General features: G+C 39.6%; 1 protein-coding gene across 1 annotated transcript in view; it reads right to left on the bottom strand.

Annotated features, from left to right (window-relative positions):
* UNC13C (unc-13 homolog C) overlaps positions 1–20,858 on the bottom strand; it is a 1,145,854-nt gene that overhangs the window by 257,678 nt on the left and 867,318 nt on the right. Inside the window, exons 26-27 of the mRNA XM_069765967.1 lie at positions 7,223–7,311; positions 5,348–5,497 (exon numbers count right to left, since the gene is read on the bottom strand). Coding sequence (XP_069622068.1) covers positions 5,348–5,497; positions 7,223–7,311 — 239 coding nt within the window. The remainder of the gene's footprint in view (positions 1–5,347; positions 5,498–7,222; positions 7,312–20,858) is intronic.

Raw genomic sequence — 20,858 nt, forward strand, 5'->3', positions numbered from 1 at the left:
GTAAGCCTGCACGGGCAGGGTCCTTTTTCCTCTGTACCAGTCTGTCATTGTTAGTTTGTTTACTATAAATGATATTTGTATTGATGTAACCCCTGTCTCATGTACAGCACCATGGAATTAATGGTGCTATATAAATAATAATAATAATCTTTTTGATCAATTCTAGTCAAAGCATACCCAATAATAAACCCCCCAAAATTTACTGAGTAGCAAGTAGATAGTAATAGTACAAGTAAATAAAATGGTGGACTTCGTTATACTATTTTGATTTAAAAAAAGCGTAAAAGCCCTCCCACTGTGACAAGGCGTATTAATCAGGATAGTACTCTCTTATTTATAGTATTAAAACTCATTTTGGGTTTTGTCTGTGAAATGGCCACAGTGTGAACGTGCCCTTACACATTGCATGTATACCAGCTTATGATCTGGCTCATTTCTAATCAAATTGTGTAGACTTAATTTTGTAATTGTGACCTGTCGAATGTGCAAGCCTTTGGTTTATATGGCATGTGTCACCAGCTTGGTCACATTGTTAAGGCGCTGCTTTCTTTAACACTTTTTTTCTTTTATACATCGCTACTGCATTTGTTTTTTTAACTCTTTTGTAGAGCAAGAAGATTGCAGTATAAAAATACAAAAAAGAAAACATTATAAAATGGATAAAGTGATTATCCAAAACCTGAATGAACTTGTAATTTTGCATAACCATATATCCAATTCGAGATTAATAAAGATGTTACGTGAAAACTTCAAGCTTCCAGATGCCATGTCAGTTACATTTACAGAGAATCTGCGCAGAGCAGAATTTGTAAGATGTATTCTGGTAAAATGACATTTCAATCTGCACTACAGGACGTTAATAGACAAAGGATTACTGCACGATTATGTGGACGTGCTGCACTCTATTGTGAGGTCATTTCATATTGCCCTGCATGTGTCTAGTGTAACTTAAAAGGGAATTGCCCCCTCTTATAAAGTGATGCCATATGGCTATTATATGCCATTACTATTAGTATATGATCGGTGGGGAACAGACCTCTGTGGCACCCACTAATCCTTATAATGAAGTGGCAGCAGTGCTAGGGTGGCACTGTGTCATCTTCCAAGTTTTTCCTGCACAGCAGTACTCCTGGTCACCTGGCCGTGCATTGACTGCAGCTGGCTTCATTTATTTGATTGGACTGGGCTGTAGTCCTCTGCACAGCCGTGGCCATAGCTATGCTATGATGAGAAAATAAGTCAAGGGATCAAAAGGGAAAATTTACAAGTGGTCATAGTGATACAACCAACGCAGCAGCAGCACCTTAATTCACAGCATCAGTGGATGTTTCAGATGTCAGAACACTGCTATTCATATGCTGACATATCCTAGATGGCATCAACCTTTAATTAACTAGGTGGTGAGGGCAGTAATGAATATTTTGGCAACGGAGTGTGTGCACGCATGAATGCGTGTATGTGTGCATGCATGTCTGCATTGGCCAATAGGTAAATGATAGAATAAGTTTGCTTTCCAAAAGAAGATTGTGGGCATGAGGTTAGGAATACGAGATGATATCCACATATATTCTATCATTGAAGGGATTGGTACTGTACAAGATATCTACATACATCCTATCATTGTAGGGATTGGTACTGTACAAGATATACAGTATACATATATTCTACTATTGTAGAGATTGGTATTGTGCCATATATAAACATACTTCCTACCATTGTATGGATATTTACTGTGCCAGGTATATACAGTTAGGGCCAGAAATATTTGGACAGTGACACAAGTTTTGTTATTTTAGCTGTTTACAAAAACATGTTCAGAAATACAATTATATATATAATATGGGCTGAAAGTGCACACTCCGAGCTGCAATATGATAGTTTCCACATCCAAATCGGAGAAAGGGTTTAGGAATCATAGCTCTGTAATGCATAGCGTCCTCTTTTTCAAGGGACCAAAAGTAATTGGACAATGGACTCTAAGGGCTGCAAATAACTCTGAAGGTGTCTCCCTCGTTAACCTGTAATCAATGAAGTAGTTAAAAGGTCAGGGGTGGATTCCAGGTGTGTGGTTTTGCATTTGGAAGCTGTTGCTGTGAGCAGACAACATGCGGTCAAAGGAACTCTCAATTGAGGTGAAGCAGAACATCCTGAGGCTGAAAAAAAAGAAAAAATCCATCAGAGAGATAGCAGACATGTTTGGAGTGGCAAAATCAACAGTTGGGTACATTCTGAGAAAAAAGGAATTGACTGGTGAGCTTGGGAACTCAAAAAGGCCTGGGCGTCCACGGATGACAACAGTGGTGGATGATCGCCGCATACTTAATTTGGTGAAGAAGAACCCGTTCACAACATCAACTGAAGTCCAGAACACTCTCAGTGAAGTAGGTGTATCTGTCTCTAAGTCAACAGTAAAGAGAAAACTCCATGACAGTAAATACAAAGGGTTCACATCTAGATGCAAACCATTCATCAATACCAAAAATAGACAGGCCAGAGTTAAATTTGCAGAAAAACACCTCAAGAAGCCAGCTCAGTTCTGGAAAAGTATTCTATGGACAGATGAGACAAAGATCAACCTGTACCAGAATGATGGGAAGAAAAAAGTTTGGAGAAGAAAGGGAACGGCACATGATCCAAGGCACACCACATCCTCTGTAAAACATGGTGGAGGCAACGTGATGGCATGGGCATGCATGGCTTTCAATGGCACTGGGTCACTTGTGTTTATTGATGACATAAGAGCAGACAAGAGTAGCCGGATGAATTCTGAAGTGTACCGGGATATACTTTCAGCCCAGATTCAGCCAAATGCTGCAAAGTTGATTGGACGGCGCTTCATAGTACAGATGGACAATGACCCCAAGCATACATCCAAAGCTACCCAGGAGTTCATGAGTGCCAAAAAGTGGAACATTCTGCAATGGCCAAGTCAATCTCCAGATCTAAACCCAATTGAGCATGCATTTCACTTGCTGAAATCCAGACTTAAGACGGAAAGACCCACAAACAAGCAAGACCTGAAGGCTGCGGCTGTAAAGGCCTGGCAAAGCATTAAGAAGGAGGAAACCCAGCGTTTGGTGATGTCCATGGGTTCCAGACTTAAGGCAGTGATTGCCTCCAAAGGATTTGCAACAAAATATTGAAAATAAAAATATTTTGTTTGGGTTATGTTTATTTGTCCAATTACTTTTGACCTCCTAAAATGTGGAGTGTTTGTAAAGAAATGTGTACAATTCCTACATTTTCTATCAGATATTTTTGTTCAACCCTTCAAATTAAACGTTACAATCTGCACTTGAATTCTGTTGTAGAGGTTTCATTTCAAATCCAATGTGGTGGCATGCAGAGCCCAACTCGCGAAAATTGTGTCACTGTCCAAATATTTCTGGCCCTAACTGTACATATATTCTACCATTGTAGAGATTGGTACTGTACCAGATATAAACATATATCCTACCATTGTAGGGATTGGTGCTGTACAAGATACCTACATATATTCTACTATAGGGATTGATATTCTACTAGATAAATACATATATCCTATCATTGTAGGGATTGTTACTGTGCCAGGTATATACATATATTCTACCATTGTAGGGATTGGCGTTGTACAAGATATATACATATATCCTATCATTGTAGGAATTTGCACTTTACCAGATATATACACTACATATATCCTAACATTGTAGGAATTGGTACTGTACCAGATACATACATATAGCCTATCATTGTAGGGATTGGTACAGTACCAGGTACATACATATATCCTACCATTGTAGGGATGTGAACTGTACCAGATATATACATATATCCTACCAATGCAGGAATTGATACTGTACAAGATATCTACATATATCCCATCAATAAAGGGATTGGTACTGTACTAGATATATAGATATATCCTATCATTGTAGGGATTTGTACTTTACCAGATATATACGGTACATATATCCTATCATTGTAGGAATTGGCACAGTATGCATATATCTAGTACAGTACCTATCCCTAAAATGATAGGATACATGTATATATCTGGTACAGTACCAATCCCTAAAATGGTAAGATATACAGTACAGACCTAAAGTTTGGACACACCTTCTCATTTAAAGATTTTTCTGTATTTTCAAGACTCTGAAAATTGTACATTCACACTGAAGGCATCAAAACTATGAATTAACACATGTGGAATTATATACTTATCAAAAAAGTGTGAAACAACTGGAATTATGTCTTATATTCCAGGTTCTTCAAAGTAGCCACCTTTTGCTTTGATGACTGATCACTCTTAGCATTCTCTTGATGAGCCTGCCAGAGTTCCGTCACCCAGTGGGATCAGCAACTACAGCCAGACGCCACCCTGGAGTGGTACTTGGCAGCTACCTGCCTTACAAGCCTGACCTCACCATCAGAGGCTCCAGTGAACACCAAGGTAGCTGCTTAGTCATGCCCCTTCCAGGGCACAGTGGGGACACACCCCTATGCTCACGTCACCCAGTCAAGGTGCGAGCGTGACAGTGTGTGTGTTGTGTGCAACATATACAATGTGTGTTTGTGTGCGTGTGTGTGGTGCGTACAGTGGACACTGCTCGCAAGGGCTCACAATCTAGAAGGGATGGGTAAGGATACACTAGGTGAGGGTAGAGCTGATAGTGCAGCAGTTTGGAGGATCAGTGGTTACTGCATTTTGGAGGCTTTTCGGAAGAAGTAGGTCTTCAGGTTCTTATACATATATCCTATCATTGTTTGGATTTGCACTGTACCAGATATATATATATATATATATATATATATATATATATATATATATATATATATGTACCAGATATATCCTACCATTGTAGGCATTGGTGCTGTACCAGATATATACACATATAATACCATTTTAGGGCTTGGTACTGTACAAGATGCTCCTCCACCAGTGGCCATTGAATGGAGAGAAGTGCTGGTCAGTGTGTGAGGGATGCTGCACTAACAAAAGAAAGTGACCTAGCTCTTTACCTGTCAATGAACTTGCTCTGACATCTAAAAGGTAAGGTATATCTCACTTATCTGCTTTTTTCTGAGCTCCTCAGCTAACTTTTGACCACAGACTACATTAAAGCGCAGGGAAACAAAGAGACTGTAAAAGTCTATCAGTGCAAAATTCGCAATGAAATCCAAATGCAAAAATTATTTTTAGCCCCAAATACATGCATGTATGTAATTAAAAAAATAGTTATCACCAAAATTAGCCAACCCCTTTGAAGCCCTTTATTAAAGAATTTATAAGGGCATTACACTTGGTTGAGGCACCAGACTTAAATATCATTCAACTGGACATCAACAACAGACATTTAATACTAACGTTTTGTCTAGAAAATCCATCAACGGCCGCAATACGATTTCAGCATCCATGGCAGCATTGTTTCTGTTTGTGGATGCATTTCCATTGCTTCGCATCTGATTTAATTCCACACTCATTTGTCTCACACAGTCTTCAATTATGTTCTGAAAACTAGAAACACAAGAAAGTTGTATTAAGTTTTTAGCCTTTCTTTCTCTTTCCGCCAATTGATTTACGTTGTCAGCCACTATAATGAAGCGCATCGCTGCAAGAACAATTCAACACAGTCTCTGCTTTCCGTTGTCTGCTCACCCCAACTACTGTATACCTTATCAGAGTCACCTCACTTTTTACCTGCTGCCTTCTTTTTGACATTTTGATCTCTTCCGTGTTTGTATTTTATGTGTCTATAAGATGCTAAAGAGAACTCCACATAATAGAAATCTCATTTATGCCCGGATTTCTTATTTTTCATTATTTAACTTATTCAAGATCATGGTGTGTATTTCTTTATTGCCATTGAAGAGGCATTTTGAAATCAAGACCACCATATGTCGTACACACTACAACTAGGTTGATTCAAAGACAAAAAAAGGGATTAGGAGCCAAATTATCCATGACTGTGAGCATATAATGGAAGCCCTCCCCCAAAGCCAACTATAGGGGGAGGTCTCATGGGAACACAGATCCTTACATTTAAACTTCTACTACCGACGCCACTAATGAACAGCCTGACTCAGAAAATGTCGGGCGTGCAGCTGAACTTCAGTCCATTAAAGGAGCGGCTGTACTTCATCAAGGTGCTGGAGTGGTTTTTTTTCAATCTTCTCGTTTGCTACTTGTGGTGGATACAGTGGGAAAACTAGTTTAATTCTGTCCTGCAATAAGACTGAAAATATAACTATCGTAGCATCATTTGGGTATCCTTTTACGATTTCATCATAACAGTAATTTTTGCCTTTACGTGGCTTGTGAGTTCCTCTGCATGGGCTGGTAAAAAAAACAGGAAGATTTTATCTATAAGTTTTCTCCAGTTTCCCTCTTTATCGTTTAGAGAAAAGAAAATTCCACCCGCACTCCCTTTTTGTGTTATGTATCTTTCCCTGTCGTGGTTGTCTATCTGAGGGTAAAATAGCCCAATTATTGGGTGGATTGGTTCGGTTATATGTTATTTGGTTATTGGCAATATTTTCTTAATTTATTAAATTCATGGTATTTTATTAAATTATGAAATTCATGTCACCCTGAATAAACACCACGGCCAATGATTTCCAAGTAAGGCTATGTGTCTTTATTTTAGTTATTTATGGGTTTTGTGCTACCATGTCAATTTTGTTCTGATCATAACCATCGCAAAGCGTTTAAATCTTGAAACAAAATTGTTATGTATTTTAAATCCACACAGTTTTACAGTAGTATAGGTGTAGAAGCTAAATCTGAGAATTACGTTCTGTCATAATATATGGGAATGGGTGAGGCTACAAATACAAAATGGCTATAGCTCAATGTATGTTCTACTGCAGTTATGTTGAAAAATAGACAAGCCAATGTGGCAGTTGAATAAAGGCTTCTGTCATGTCCTAGATTTCTAAGGGCCTAGATTATACCTGATTAAAATTGAAAAGGGACAACATAGCAGAACATATGACACTGACTTTAAAAAATGAAATGTCAGGTTCTTTTCTTTCTTTGAATCTCAATATAATAGTGTAAAAGGTGCCAAAAACAACAGAAAGCTGACTGTGGCCAGCTAATGCTAACTTATGGCATGTATCACTAAGAAAATTGCACTGAATTTAATAAAAATATTATATGAAAAAAAATGTTGTTGAGCGAGGTGCCTCAACAGAACCTACAGTAAACAGCACAAGCACTGAACACAATGATCATAATTACCTTACTCCAAAGGTGCAGCTAAGCTCATCCAACACAGCGCTAAGCTTCATTTGGAGTTCTTTAAGCATTATACTGGCATCCGGATCAAGCTGCAGAGAGAAACATGGATGTAACAAAACTGTTTAGTCAGAACTCAGAACTCACTGAGACTCTTATTTTACACCTTCCAAGATGCTTCTTTTTTTTTTTTTTTTACTTTGGAAGACTTCTTTTTGCCATCTTTCGTCTGATGAACATTTTTTAAGGTGAGACTGGTATGTTTATCCAAGGATAGGTTTTACCGGTGTGAATGATGAAGATATATCGAACAAACTTTGGAGGTGACACATTAGAAGGTAGCCCCTTTCTTGCTGAGCACCATACAAGTTGTTGTTCATTCCTTGTAGATACATAGTATGCCATATTTCCATTATGGATAATTAATTCATCTATAAGGGTACATGTTAATCCCATGGTGTGCCCCTGTGCCAGGAATGGGCCAACGGCCCTCCATAGAACTACCCAAGCAGTGTTCAGTTCAATGTCCTATATACCAACAGAGGCAACACACAGCATCTCCCGCTTATATGTCCATATAATAAAGATGATAGCTTATGTAAACCCCCGCCTAGTTTCTTTTTTATTAGACTGCACAGGCATCATCTAGCAGAGATGACATCTAGGAGCAAATCAAGCTACCAATTTACCAGGACCCACCACTATAGGGCTTATCGACAATCATCTTGCAGCTTCTTGCTGTGTATTGTGTGAACACGTACGGCAGGCTCACAGAATTTACTAGCCTCAATAGTCCAAGGTTAGAGCCAGGCATTAGGTTTTACAGTGGATCTTCGGTATGTATTTTACTTGTGGCCCTTAGGCATCCAATCTAACAATGTAATCACTATCTAGCCCTCACCCTGGTGTAAGTAATCCATTGCCAGAAAATAAAGTCACTGAATTTAAAAAAAAATGAAACCAATATTCCACAAACTAAAATGGAATAAAGCTACAAAACATACAGATAGGGAATAGTGTAATCAAACATGACTAATAAAATGGAATAAATAGAACATTTGTATGTAATTGGACATTTTTTTGCCTAAGGCTTTAGGTACAGTAATTGGACTTTTTCCTTTAACGACACGAGTTAAAAATCGGAAATCACTTATTGCACCCAGCACCCATGATTATTGTCACTGGCCTAAAGTATAGCTGTTAATTAACAAGAATTAATGAGTACCCCTCTGATTATAGGTGCTCCATTAATTAAAAAGGGCTGGCATTAAAATAACATGCAGCATCGCTTACTGGATGTTAATAGTGCGGTTCAATTGATTTTTGGTGCAAGGTTAATGTGAACGATCCCATTGTTAACTAGGTAATAACTAGCAGACAGCATGTATTGGCAGTGTTCTACTGCATGCAAAAAAATCATGCTCTGGATTTTTTTTGCTTTTAGCAGTTTGCTATAGACGTTCAGCGTACAAACATGTTGTATTATTTGCACAAAATAAGTACTTTGGACTTTTAACAATTTATGGCTATGTATGTAAAATCAATTTGTTCTAAACATTGACCCACTGAGTTTCATCACAATTGTTTTGTATCACTTAATTTCTCCTTCAGTTGTCTTGCTGAGAACAAACAGTGCAGAGTACCACCAGTACAGCTCCAAAAGTTGTACCGGATGTTGTTAGGTGGCCCTTCTAAAATAAAAAAAAGGATTGTCCAAAGACTGATGTGAGTAATGACTGTAATCTGTACAGCATTTTGAAATATGTTGGTATTATATAAGCAACAGGACGTAAACTTCTTTAACCCTGCTGTTCTGTTCGGGTCATAGTGACCCGAACAGACTTTTTGCGGCCCTGTAGATTTTTTTCTGTAAGTCTATAAAACTTGAAACTCCTTGACTTTTCCTCATTTGGGGGGACCTACCTATGAGTATTTTTTTTTTCATTTACTTTTTGCTACACGCAAAAAGTTACACTTGTTGTGTTCGGGTCATAGTGACCCGACATAGTTTTTTACGGCTGTGAGGCCATATTTTCAGTGAAATAAAGGAGTTATAACCTCAGTTGGGTCTATTTATTACATCTACTATTGTATATCAATTGATTTATTTCCTAAATTATTTCAATGGGGTCGTACACGCGCTCTACCGGGGGTATGCATTGAGATCTGCGCACCATAAAAATGGCTTTATATTGATTATTTTTGGTGCGCAGTCTATTCTAAAATGTAGAGTGCATCCGGAGAGATCACTAGGTGTGCACTACACGTGTATATTATGCGCAGAACGGACTGCTCAGAACGCGCTGTCTAAGACGTTTTTTTTTTGTAAAGCTGAGCTGTAAAGTCTTGCAAATAATTTTTTTTTGCTAAGTAAGTCTGTCTTCCTGGCTTATCTGCTTGTTTTCAGAAGGGTTCTTATCTTCTCTGCTCTTATCAGTACACATATGCTAGCCCAGACATGTTACCTTTCAGTTTCTTTGGAGAGCAGCTGTGTGCTTCTACCCCCATGGCCTCTTCCGGCATCAAAAGAAAAAGATGCAGCTATTGCCCTTCTACTTGTGACAACAAGACGAGTATAACATGTTCTGGCTGTAAAACATTTCTATGCAATAGTCATGTGTATTGTTTTTCATGCAAGAATCCGTAAATTTATATGATCATGTAAATATATTCACATTGTAATGTTTATTATCTTTAATTTTTTATCACAAAATGTTTGATTTGATTGTTTTGGTTTTTTTTTTTTACAAAATATGTGTAGTTTTCTATTTTCGTTTTGCTCATTGGATGGATGTTTTTTCAGAATAAAAACAAAAAAAAAAAGATTTCTAGTTCATTTTTCTTTTTTTTTTTTACTACCAAACATGTTCACAAACAGTCTAGTAAGCAAAAAGTATAAAAAAAATGGAGTTAGAGTATCTAAAATCAAGGTTTAATAAGCCAGGTCATAGTGACCCGGAACACTACAAGTGTATAGTAAATGCAAACAAAACAGCAGGGTTAAGGACTACAGAGAAAGTCGAAGATTTACTGTAAGATAGTAATTTACTGCTGTTGTTTGAAGTAATTTACAGTATTTAGGTATTACTTAGCACTATCTTAGCGCAAGACTCTAATAAAATCCATTTTCTTTCCCAATTCTATATGGCCTAAATGGGAACTCGATTTTGAATGTTAAAACACAATTTGCTAGTTCCCTTGAATAGACATTTAGATGTTTATTGCTATTCAAGGTAGATTACAACCCCAGTCCCATATGCCATATAAACCTTAGGTTATACCTTGGAAAATAGCCAGTTAAGAGCTCTTATGTGACTCTACAGGAACTGTTGATTTGTGTCTGTTGACCCGTGTCTCGGTAACTATTTATATTGTAGAAGCAATGAAAAGTAGCTTTGCAGCCCATGGTGAGGCTGGATACTGTAAATCTCCCACGTAGGATAACTAGCATTATTTTTATGGTTTGTAATATTTTTCAATATTTTATTAGCCAAACTGTGAGTTGGCATTTGACCCAATATCCTTTCTTTATTAGCAATATTTCAACATAATGAGATCTCACAGTCCTCATCGATGAAATATATATACTTATGTGCATATATAATGCTAGAAAGTAAACTTTTTTATCTCGCAGAAAAATGTCTTTGTTATAAATGTCATTTATTCTGCGGGAAAAAAATCTACTGTGCAATTACACTGTTAAACGGCTTGGTGAGTTGTTATTATGTTCCCGCTTCCAATTATATCTACAGGCTAAAATGATCAAAACGGGCATATTCTTTGTGTCTGAAAACAAACATTGATCTAATTCAACCTGTAAGTACAATTATGTGAATATATTAATAGGTTTAACTGAAGGTAAAAATTATCAAAAGCCATACAATATATCAGGAGAAAGCGTAAGGCTTTTGTAAAATCTGTATGATGTACGCAAACAAAGCTTACTTACTCAAATTATGTGTATACAGCTGGAAGGACTAGCAATGAAGTAAAAAGCATATAATTACCACTAAACACTGTTTTACACTTTACAAGTACAATTAAAGCCATGATTAGTTCTCATTGTAATCTTCATTCACTGTATATACTGCGAAAAGCACCCAAAGTAAACAATAAATGGAGGCAGCGATGGATTACTAATAGTGATGAGCGAATATACTCGTTTCATGCGATTTCGCGAGCATGCTTGGGGGTCCTCCGAGTATTTTTTAGTGCTTGGGGATTAAGTTTTCATCGCCACAGCTGAATGATTTACATCTGTTAGCCAGCATAAGTACATGTGGAGGTTGCCTGGTTGCTAGGGAATCCCCACATGTAATCAAGCTGGCTAAGAGATGTAAATCATTCAGCTGAGGTGAGGAAAACTAAATATCCGAGCAATACAAAATACTCGGAGGTCATCCGAGCATGCTCGGGAAATCTTGAGTAACGAGTATATTCGCTCATCACGAATTACTAAGTGACATGCATAGGCTATAATAATATCCATTCAACGTTTATGTCATGAGTTGCTCATAAGCTATATGTTAAAAGAATGCCATAATAGTCTATTGATGACATCTCTCACAGGGATTTATCACCCATAACGGATGCCTGTGATTGATACAGTATAATTGCATCAATCACCCATATACTTCCATGAAAAAAGTATAACATGTGGTATATATATATTTTTGTGAGGGGTCGACTCTGCAGTAGACGCTGGTTCACAAACGGGACTTAGTTACAGTTGTGGCCAAAAGTATTGACACCCCTGCAATTCTGTCAGATAATACTCAGTTTCTTCCTGAAAATGATTGCAATCACAAATTCTTTGGTATTATTATTTTCATTTAATTTGTCTTAAATGGAAAAACACAAAAGAGAATGAAGCATAAAGCAAAACATTGATCATTTCACACAAAACTCCAAAAATGGGCCAGACAAAAGTATTGGCACCCTCAGCCTAATACTTGCTTGCACAACCTTTAGCCAAAATAACTGTGACCAACCACTTCTGGTAACCATCAATGAGTTTCTTACAATGCTCTGCTGGAATTTTAGACCATTCTTCTTTGGCAAACTGCTCCAGGTCCCTGATATTTGAAGGGTGCCTTTTCCAAACTGCCATTTTTAGATCTCTCCACAGGTGTTCTATGGGATTCAAGTCTGGATTCATTGCTGGCCACCTTAGAAGTGTCCAGTGCTTTCTCTCAAACCATTTTCTAGTGCTTTTTGAAGTGTGTTTTGGGTCATTGTCCTGCTGGAGGACCCATCACCTCTGAGCGAGACCCAGCTTTCTCACACTAGGCCCTACATTATGCTGCAAAATTTGTTGGTAGTCTTCAGACTTCATAATGCCATGCACACGGTCAAGCAGTCCAGTGCCAGAGGCAGCAAAGCAACCCCAAAACATCAGGGAACCTCCGCCATGTTTGACTGTAGGGACCGTGTTCGTTTCTTAGAATGCCTCTTTTTTTCTCCTGTAAACTCTATGTTGATGCCTTTGCCCAAAAAGCTCTACTTTTGTCTCATCTGAACAAAGAACATTCTTCCAAACGTTTTAGGCTTTTTCAGGTAAGTTTTGGCAAACTCCAGCCTGGCTTTTTTAGGTCTCTGGGTAAGAAGTGGGGTCTTCCTGGGTCTCCTTCCATACAGTCCCTTTTCATTCAGACGCCGACGGATAATATGGGTTGACACTGTTGTACCCTCGGACTGCAGGGCAGCTTGAACTTGTTTGGATGTTAGTCGAGGTTCTTTATCCAACATCCGCACAATCTTGCGCTGAAATCTCTTGTCAATTTTTCTTTTCCGTCCACATCTAGGGAGGTTAGCCACATTGTCATGGGCTTTAAACTTCTTGAAGACACTGCGCACGGTAGACACAGGAACATTCAGTTCTTTGGAGATGGACTTGCAGCCTTGAGATTGCTCATGCTTCCTCACAATTTGGTTTCTCAAGTCCTCAGACAGTTCTTTGGTCTTCTTTCTTTTCTCCATGCTCAATGTGGTACACACAAGGACACAGGACAGAGGTTGAGTCAACTTTAATCCATGTCAACTGGCTGCAAGTGTGATTTAGTTACTGCCAACACCTGTTAGGTGCCACAGGTAAGTTACAGGTGCTGTTACTTACACAAATTAGAGAAGCATCACATGATTTTTCAAACAATGCCAATACTTTTTTCCACGCCCTTTTTTATATTTGGTGTGGAATTATATCCAATTTGGCTTTGAGACAATTCTTTTTGTGTTTTTTTTCATTTAAGACAAATTAAATGAAGATAATAATAACTAACAAAGAATTTGTGTTTGCAATCATTTTCAGGAAGAAACTGAGTATTATCTGCAGGAGTGTCAATAATTTTGGCCACAACTGTAGTTGGATCTAAACAAACGTGCAGTTTATTAAAAGAAGTTCATAAACCATCAGTGTTACAAAGTAAAACAGCCTCTTCCAGGTAAACAAAGGTATTACAGAACAAAGTAGAAAATAACAAGTCCATATAACACACGGGCTCAGCCATTTAACCCCTTCATGACATGCGCCATACATGTACTGTGCATGTCGTGTCTCTTCCCTTGATGTGGACTCCGGCGCTGAGCCCACATTATCTGATTTTGCAAGTTTTCCCGCCTACAAAGAAATGGAGGTCTGTAATTTTTATTGTAGGTACACTTCAACTGTCAGAGACAGAATCTTAAAACAAATCCATAAAATCACATTGTATGACTTTTTACATAGTAAAATTGCATTTTATTGCATGAAAGAAGTATTTGGTCACCTACCAAACAGAAAGAATTCTGTCTGTCAAAGACCTGTTAGTTTTTCTTTAAGAAGCCCTCCTACTCTACACTCATTACCTATATGAATTGCACCTGTTTGAACTCGTTACATATATAAAAGACACCTGTCTACACAATCAATCACACTCCAACCTTTCCACCATGGCCAAGACCAAAGAACTTTCTAAGGATACCAGGGACAAAATTGGAGACCTGCACAAGGCTGGGATAAGCTACAGAACAATAGGCACGCAGCTTGGTAAGAAAGCAACAACTTATCAGAATTATTAGAAAATGCAAGAAACGCAAGATCTCGCCTCATGGGGTAAGGGTGATTCTGAGAAATCTCAGGAATCAGCCCATAACTACACGGGAGGGTGTGGTCAATGACCTGAAGAGAGCTGGGACCAAAGTCTCAAACATTACCATTAGTAACACACTACATGGTCATGGATTAAAATCCAGCAGGGCATCTGCTCACACAGCACATGTCCAGGCCCGTTTTAAGTTCACCAAAAAACTGACAAAGACCTAAAAAATATGTTTTAATGTAATGATTAAAACCAAAAAACGATAATACCATATAGACCAATAGTAGAGAACCTGCAGAATCTATGGTCTCCGATGTATAATACCGGAAAAAATATAAATATATCGGAAAGGGCTAGGGAAGATAGACGTGCCTATCCCTAAAGGATTCCCTTCCTGACAGCGGAGGTTGGCACCCTGGGATACGATATGGCGCCCCCGCTCAACGTGGACTGACCCTAAAGACCCTAGTAGGTATCCCTACCAAAAAGCCACCACCAAAAACAACACCACAAAAAAAGAAAAATTCATCTTCAGCTCACGCTATATGCCAGAGTTAATTGAATATAAGCTTACTTGTGCTATCTTTGCACCAATAGCCAGCATTTAGCAGCACTGTTAGTGTACACTATCACACTTTCCTCTTTTTTGTGGTGTTGTTTTTGGTGGTGGCTTTTTGGTAGGGATACCTACTAGGGTCTTTAGGGTCAGTCCACGTTGAGCGGGGGCACCATATCGTATCCCAGGGTGCCAACCTCCGCTGTCAGGAAGGGAATCCTTTAGGGATAGGCACGTCTATCTTCCCTAGCCCTTTCCGATATATTTATATTTTTTCCGGTCTTATACATCGGAGACCATAGATCCTGCAGGTTCTCTACTATTGATCTATATGGTATTATCGTTTTTTGGTTTTAATTATTACATTAAAACATATTTTTTAGGTCTTTGTCAGTTTTTTGGTTTTACTCCTTGAAAATATTAGACCTTAGCTATTTGCATGTTGGTTTTTTCTTCCCGTTTGAAGTTCACCAATGACCATTTCAATAATCCAGAGAAGGCATGGGAGAGGGTCATGTGGTTAAATGAGACCAAAATAACACTTTTTGGTATCAACTCAACTCGCCAGTGGCGTAACTACAAAGTTATGGGCCCCAGTGCGAACTTTCAAATGGGGCCCTCCCCATATCAAAATATTTCCCACACAAATTCACATTTTCCCTATTCATTTCGCAGACTATAGTTTTGTTGCAATGTTGTATAGTCAGACCTAATACTGCCCTGTAATCGCTGTGAAAAATGATTTTATAACTAACATGTCCCTATGCTAATTAGGGTGATGTCTTCGGAAATGCAGACACACTGGGCCTTCATGTCCTCCCTCGCTCTAATTCCAAGCGCACTCCCGGCGTTTGAAATCTGTGTGCTGTTTCTTCCTGGTATGACGCAGCAGCACATCATTTCCAGTCCTCAGCAGTGTGGGAGTGTATTGGGTGTACTGATCGGCATCGGAGCATGGGCATTGCACATTCTGAAGCTGGCGAATACACCTAATACTCCCCCACAATGCACATGGCACATGCTGGGCTCTGCCCACAGCCGTGTTCCATTCTTCCCGACTCGGAAATTTACAGCCCGTACACACGCGGCTTCGCTACGTAAACCCCGAATACAAACGGCTCTGCTCCGTACACATGCGGCTCCACTCTGTACACCACATACACACTGGGACGATATCCTGAGACATAAAAATACACAAAGAAAATGGGAGACATTTATTAGCATCCTGGATAGGACCTGTGCACAGTATATACTGTATGGGAATAAACATACTAGAAATAGGAGGAAACCAATATGGCTAAATAGAGCTGTAAGGGGCGCAATAAGTGACAAAAAGAAAGCATTTAGAGAATTAAAGACTCATTGCCAGAGAGAGTAAAAATAATCCTAAAATATTCTTTAACTACATAAATAGTAAGAAACTAAAAAATGATAGTGTTGGCCACCTTAAAAATAGTCTGGGTGAAATGGTGGATGAGGATGAGGAAAAAGCCAATATGCTAAATGATTTTTTTTCATCAGTATTTACACAAGAAAATCCCATGGCAGACAAAATGACTAGTGATAAAAATTCCCAATTAAATGTCACCTGCTTAACCCAGCAGGAAGTGCGGCGGCGTCTAAAAATCACTAAAATTGACAAATCTCCGGGCCCGGATGGGATACACCCCCGAGTACTGCAGGAATTAAGTACAATCATTGATACACCATTATTTTTAATCTTTAAAGACTCCATAATAACAGGGTCTGTACCACAGGACTGGCGTATAGCAAATGTGGTGCCAATATTCAAAAAGGGGACAAAAACTGAACTCGGAAATTGTAGGCCAGTGAGCGTAACCTCTACTGTGGGTAAAATCCTGGAGGGCATTCTAAGGGATGCTGTACTGGAGTATCTGAAGAGGAACAACCTCATCAGCACGGGTTTACTAGGGACCGTTCATGTCAGACTAATTTGATCAGTTTCTATGAAGAGGTAAGTTCCGGATTGGACCAAGGGAACCCAGTGGATGTAGTGTATATGGACTTTTCAAAAGCTTTTGATACGGTGCCACACAAAAGGTTGATACATAAAATGAGAATAATGGGGATAGGGGAAAATATGTGCAAGTGGGTTGAGAGCTGGCTCAGGGATAGGAAACAAAGGGTTGTTATTAATGGAGCACACTCGGACTGGGTAGCGGTTAGTGTGGGGTAACAGGGGCCAGTATTGGGCCCTCTTCTTTTTAACATATTTATTAATGACCTTGTAGGGGGCATTCAGAGAAGAATTTCAATATTTGCAGATGACACTAAACTCTGCAGGGTAATCAATACAGAGGAGGACAATTTTATATTGCAGGATGATTTATGTAAACTAGAAGCTTGGGCTGTTAAATGGCAAATGAGCTTTAATGGGGATAAATGTAAGGTCATGCACTTGGGTAGAAGTAATAAGATGTATAATTATGTGCTTAATTCTAAAACTCTGGGCAAAACCGTCAATGAAAAAGACCTGGGAGTAAGGGTGGATGACAAACTCATATTCAGTGACCAGTGTCAGGCAGCTGCTACAAAGGCAAATAAAATAATGGGATGCACTAAAAGAGGCATAGATGGTCATAAGGAGAACATAATTTTACCTCTATACAAGTCACTAGTTCGACCACACTTAGAATACTGTGCACAGTTCTGGTCTCCAGTGTATAAGAAAGACATAGCTGAACTAGAGCGGGTGCAGAGAAGAGCAACCAAGGTTATTAGAGGACTGGGGGGTCTGCAATACCAAGATAGGTTATTACACTTGGGGCTATTTAGTTTGGAAAAACGAAGACTAAGGGGTGATCTTATTTTAATGTATAAATATATGAGGGGGCAGTACAAAGACCTTTCTGATGATCTTTTTAATCATAGACCTGAAACAGGGACAAGGGGGCATCCTCTGCGTTTGGAGGAAAAAAGGTTTAAGCATAATAACAGACGCGGATTCTTTACTGTAAGAGCAGTGAGACTATGGAACTCTCTGCCGTATGATGTTGTAATGAGTGATTCATTACTTAAATTTAAGAGGGGACTGGATACCTTTCTGGAAAAGTATAATGTTACAGGGTATATACACTAGATTCCTCGAAAGGGCGTTGATCCAGGGAACTAGTCTGATTGCCGTATGTGGAGTCGGGAAGGAATTTTTTTCCCCAATGTGGAGCTTACTCTTTGCCACATGGGTTTTTTTTGCCTTCCTCTGGATCAACATGTTAGGGCATGTTAGGTTAGGCTATGGGTTGAACTAGATGGACTTATAGTCTTCCTTCAACCTTAATAACTATGTAACTATCTATGTAACACGCGGCTTCGCTACGTACACCTCGTACACGCGGCTTTGCTCTGTGAACCCCGTACACTTCTTACACCTGCGGATCTGCTCTGTACACCTCGTACACACACGCGCGGCTCCGCTCCATACACCTTGTACACACACGGCTCCGCTACGTACACAAAGTACACACGGCTCTGCACCGTACACCTTGTACACACACGGCTCTGCTACATCGACACTGTAACGCCTCTTGACACCCACATATACTTCCCCTCATCCAGCACCATGACAACCAGCACAGCAGAGTCCTGCATACACTGAGGCCCCTGATCATGTGACCTTTTACTCCTCCCCTCCTGTGACCTCATCACAGGTCCTGTGCGCACAGAACAGCCATATATATGTGCTGTGTAGCTCTGTGGGTGGAGGTAGGTGCATGCATGACAGGTATTAGAAGCACACTGGCCGCACATCAGCACTTTACAGCCACGGCTGCACTTGACTCACCTGCTGCTGCCTTAACTCCTCACCCGGACTCTGTGACAGCTGCTGCAGGCTCCTCGACTTTGTTGTTTCCCCCATCTCTGTCAGGCTTCAGTGACACGCCCAGCCCTTCTGCTAGGTTACATGTCCTTCAGGGACACGCCCACTCACCTCACACCCTTGGAAGTCTGAGGAAGCTGGCTGTTGTGGGCGTGGCCAGCAGACTGTGACGTGTCTGCTGAGTTTCCCAGCTACTTGTTTGCTGGACTGGGCAGGCCCCTAAGCACTTCGGGCCTGGTCACAGCTGCGACCTCAGTTGTTACGCCCCTGCAACTTGTTGTGTTTGGAAGAGCAAGAAAGATGAGTACAACCCCAAGAACATGTTCCCAACTGTGAAGCATGATGGGGAAAATATCATATTTTGGAGGTGCTTTTCTGCAAAGGGGAAAGGATAACTGCTTACATTGAAGAGAGAATAGATGGGGTCATGTATTGTGAGATTTTGGCCAACATCCTCCTTCCCTCAGTAAGAGCATTGGAGATGAGTTGTGGCTGGGTCTTCCAGCATGACAATGACTTGAAGCACACAGCCACGGCAACTAAGGAGTGGCTCAGTAAGAAGCATTTCAACACCCTGAAGTGGCCTAGCAAATCTCCAGACCTGAACCCAATAGAAAATCTTTGGAGGGAGCTGAAACTCATTGTTGCCAAGCAACAGCCCCAAAACAGGAAGGATCTGGAGAGGTTCTGTATGGAGGGCGAACCAAAATTCCTGCTGCAGTGTGAGCAAACTTGGTCAAGAACTACAGGAAAGTCTGACCTATTTAATTGCAAACAAAGGTATCTGTACCAAATATTAAGTTTTGCTTTTCTATTGTATCAAATACTAATTTCATGCAATAAGATGCAAATTATTTATGTAAACTCATGATTTTCTTGATTTTTTTAATATTCTGTCTCTTACAGTTGAAGTGTACCTATGATTGAAATTGCAGACCTTTCCATTTTCTCTAGGTGTGAAAACTTGAAAAATTGGCAATGTATCAAATACTTATTATGAAAATTTCAGTTTAGATTGTATAGTTATTAATCATCAGTATACCCTTCCAATTGTGTTTTCTTCCCAAATCAGGAGTTAATTGGTAGTTCCATAATTTTAAAAACACCCATTATTCTACTGTTATAAAGTTATAAAGGTATATATATGAATGACCGTTTCATTATATACAAGTGGTTGTCACAAAATTAAAATACCATCGAAAAGTTAATTTATTTCAGTTCTTCAATACAAAAAGTGAAAATCATATTATATGGAGTCATTACAAACAGAGTTATCTATTTCAACTGTTTATTTCTGTTAAATGTTGATGATTATGGCTTATAGCCAATGAAAACCCAAAGGTCATTATCTCAGTAAATTAGAATAATTAGCAAACAACTTCTGCAAAGGCTTCCTAAGCATTTAAAGAGGTCCTTTAGTCTGTTTCAGTAGGCTCCACAATCATGGAGAAGACTGCTGACTTGACAGATGTCCAGAAGGCAGTCTGTTATGACCTGGTGGTCAGGACAATAATGGACCTGGTGGTTAAGAGCACACGGAATGACCTGATAGTTACTGATAATAAAGGACGAACTCTGGGATGTGGGAACTCTGCTGACCGCAATCCCTAATCCTATCACACACACTAGAAATAGCCGTGGATTGCTCCTAACGCTCCCTATGCAACTCGGCACAGCCTAAGGAACTAGCTAGCCCTGAAGATAGAAAAATAAAGCCTACCTTGCCTCAGAGAAATTCCCTAAAGGAAAAGGCAGCCCCCCACATATAATGACTGTGAGCAAAGATGAAAATACAAACACAGAGATGAAATAGATTTAGCAAAGTGAGGCTCGACTTACTGAACAGACTGAGGATAGGAAAGGTTGCTTTGCGGTCAGCACAAAAAACCTACAAAAAGACCACGCAGAGGGCGCAAAAAGACCCTCCGCACCGACTCACGGTGCGGAGGCGCTCCCTCTGCGTCCCAGAGCTTCCAGCAAGCAAGACAACAATAAAAATAGCAAGCTGGACAGAAAAATAGCAACCAAAGAAAATACAAGCAGGAACTTAGCTTCTGCTGGGAAGACAGGTCACAAGAACGATCCAGGAGTGAACTAGACCAATACTGGAACATTGACAGGTGGCATGGAGCAAAGATCTAAGTGGAGTTAAATAGAGCAGCCAGCTAA

Source organism: Ranitomeya imitator, chromosome 4 (genome assembly GCF_032444005.1).
Source record: "Ranitomeya imitator isolate aRanImi1 chromosome 4, aRanImi1.pri, whole genome shotgun sequence".
Classification (NCBI taxonomy): domain Eukaryota; kingdom Metazoa; phylum Chordata; class Amphibia; order Anura; family Dendrobatidae; genus Ranitomeya; species Ranitomeya imitator.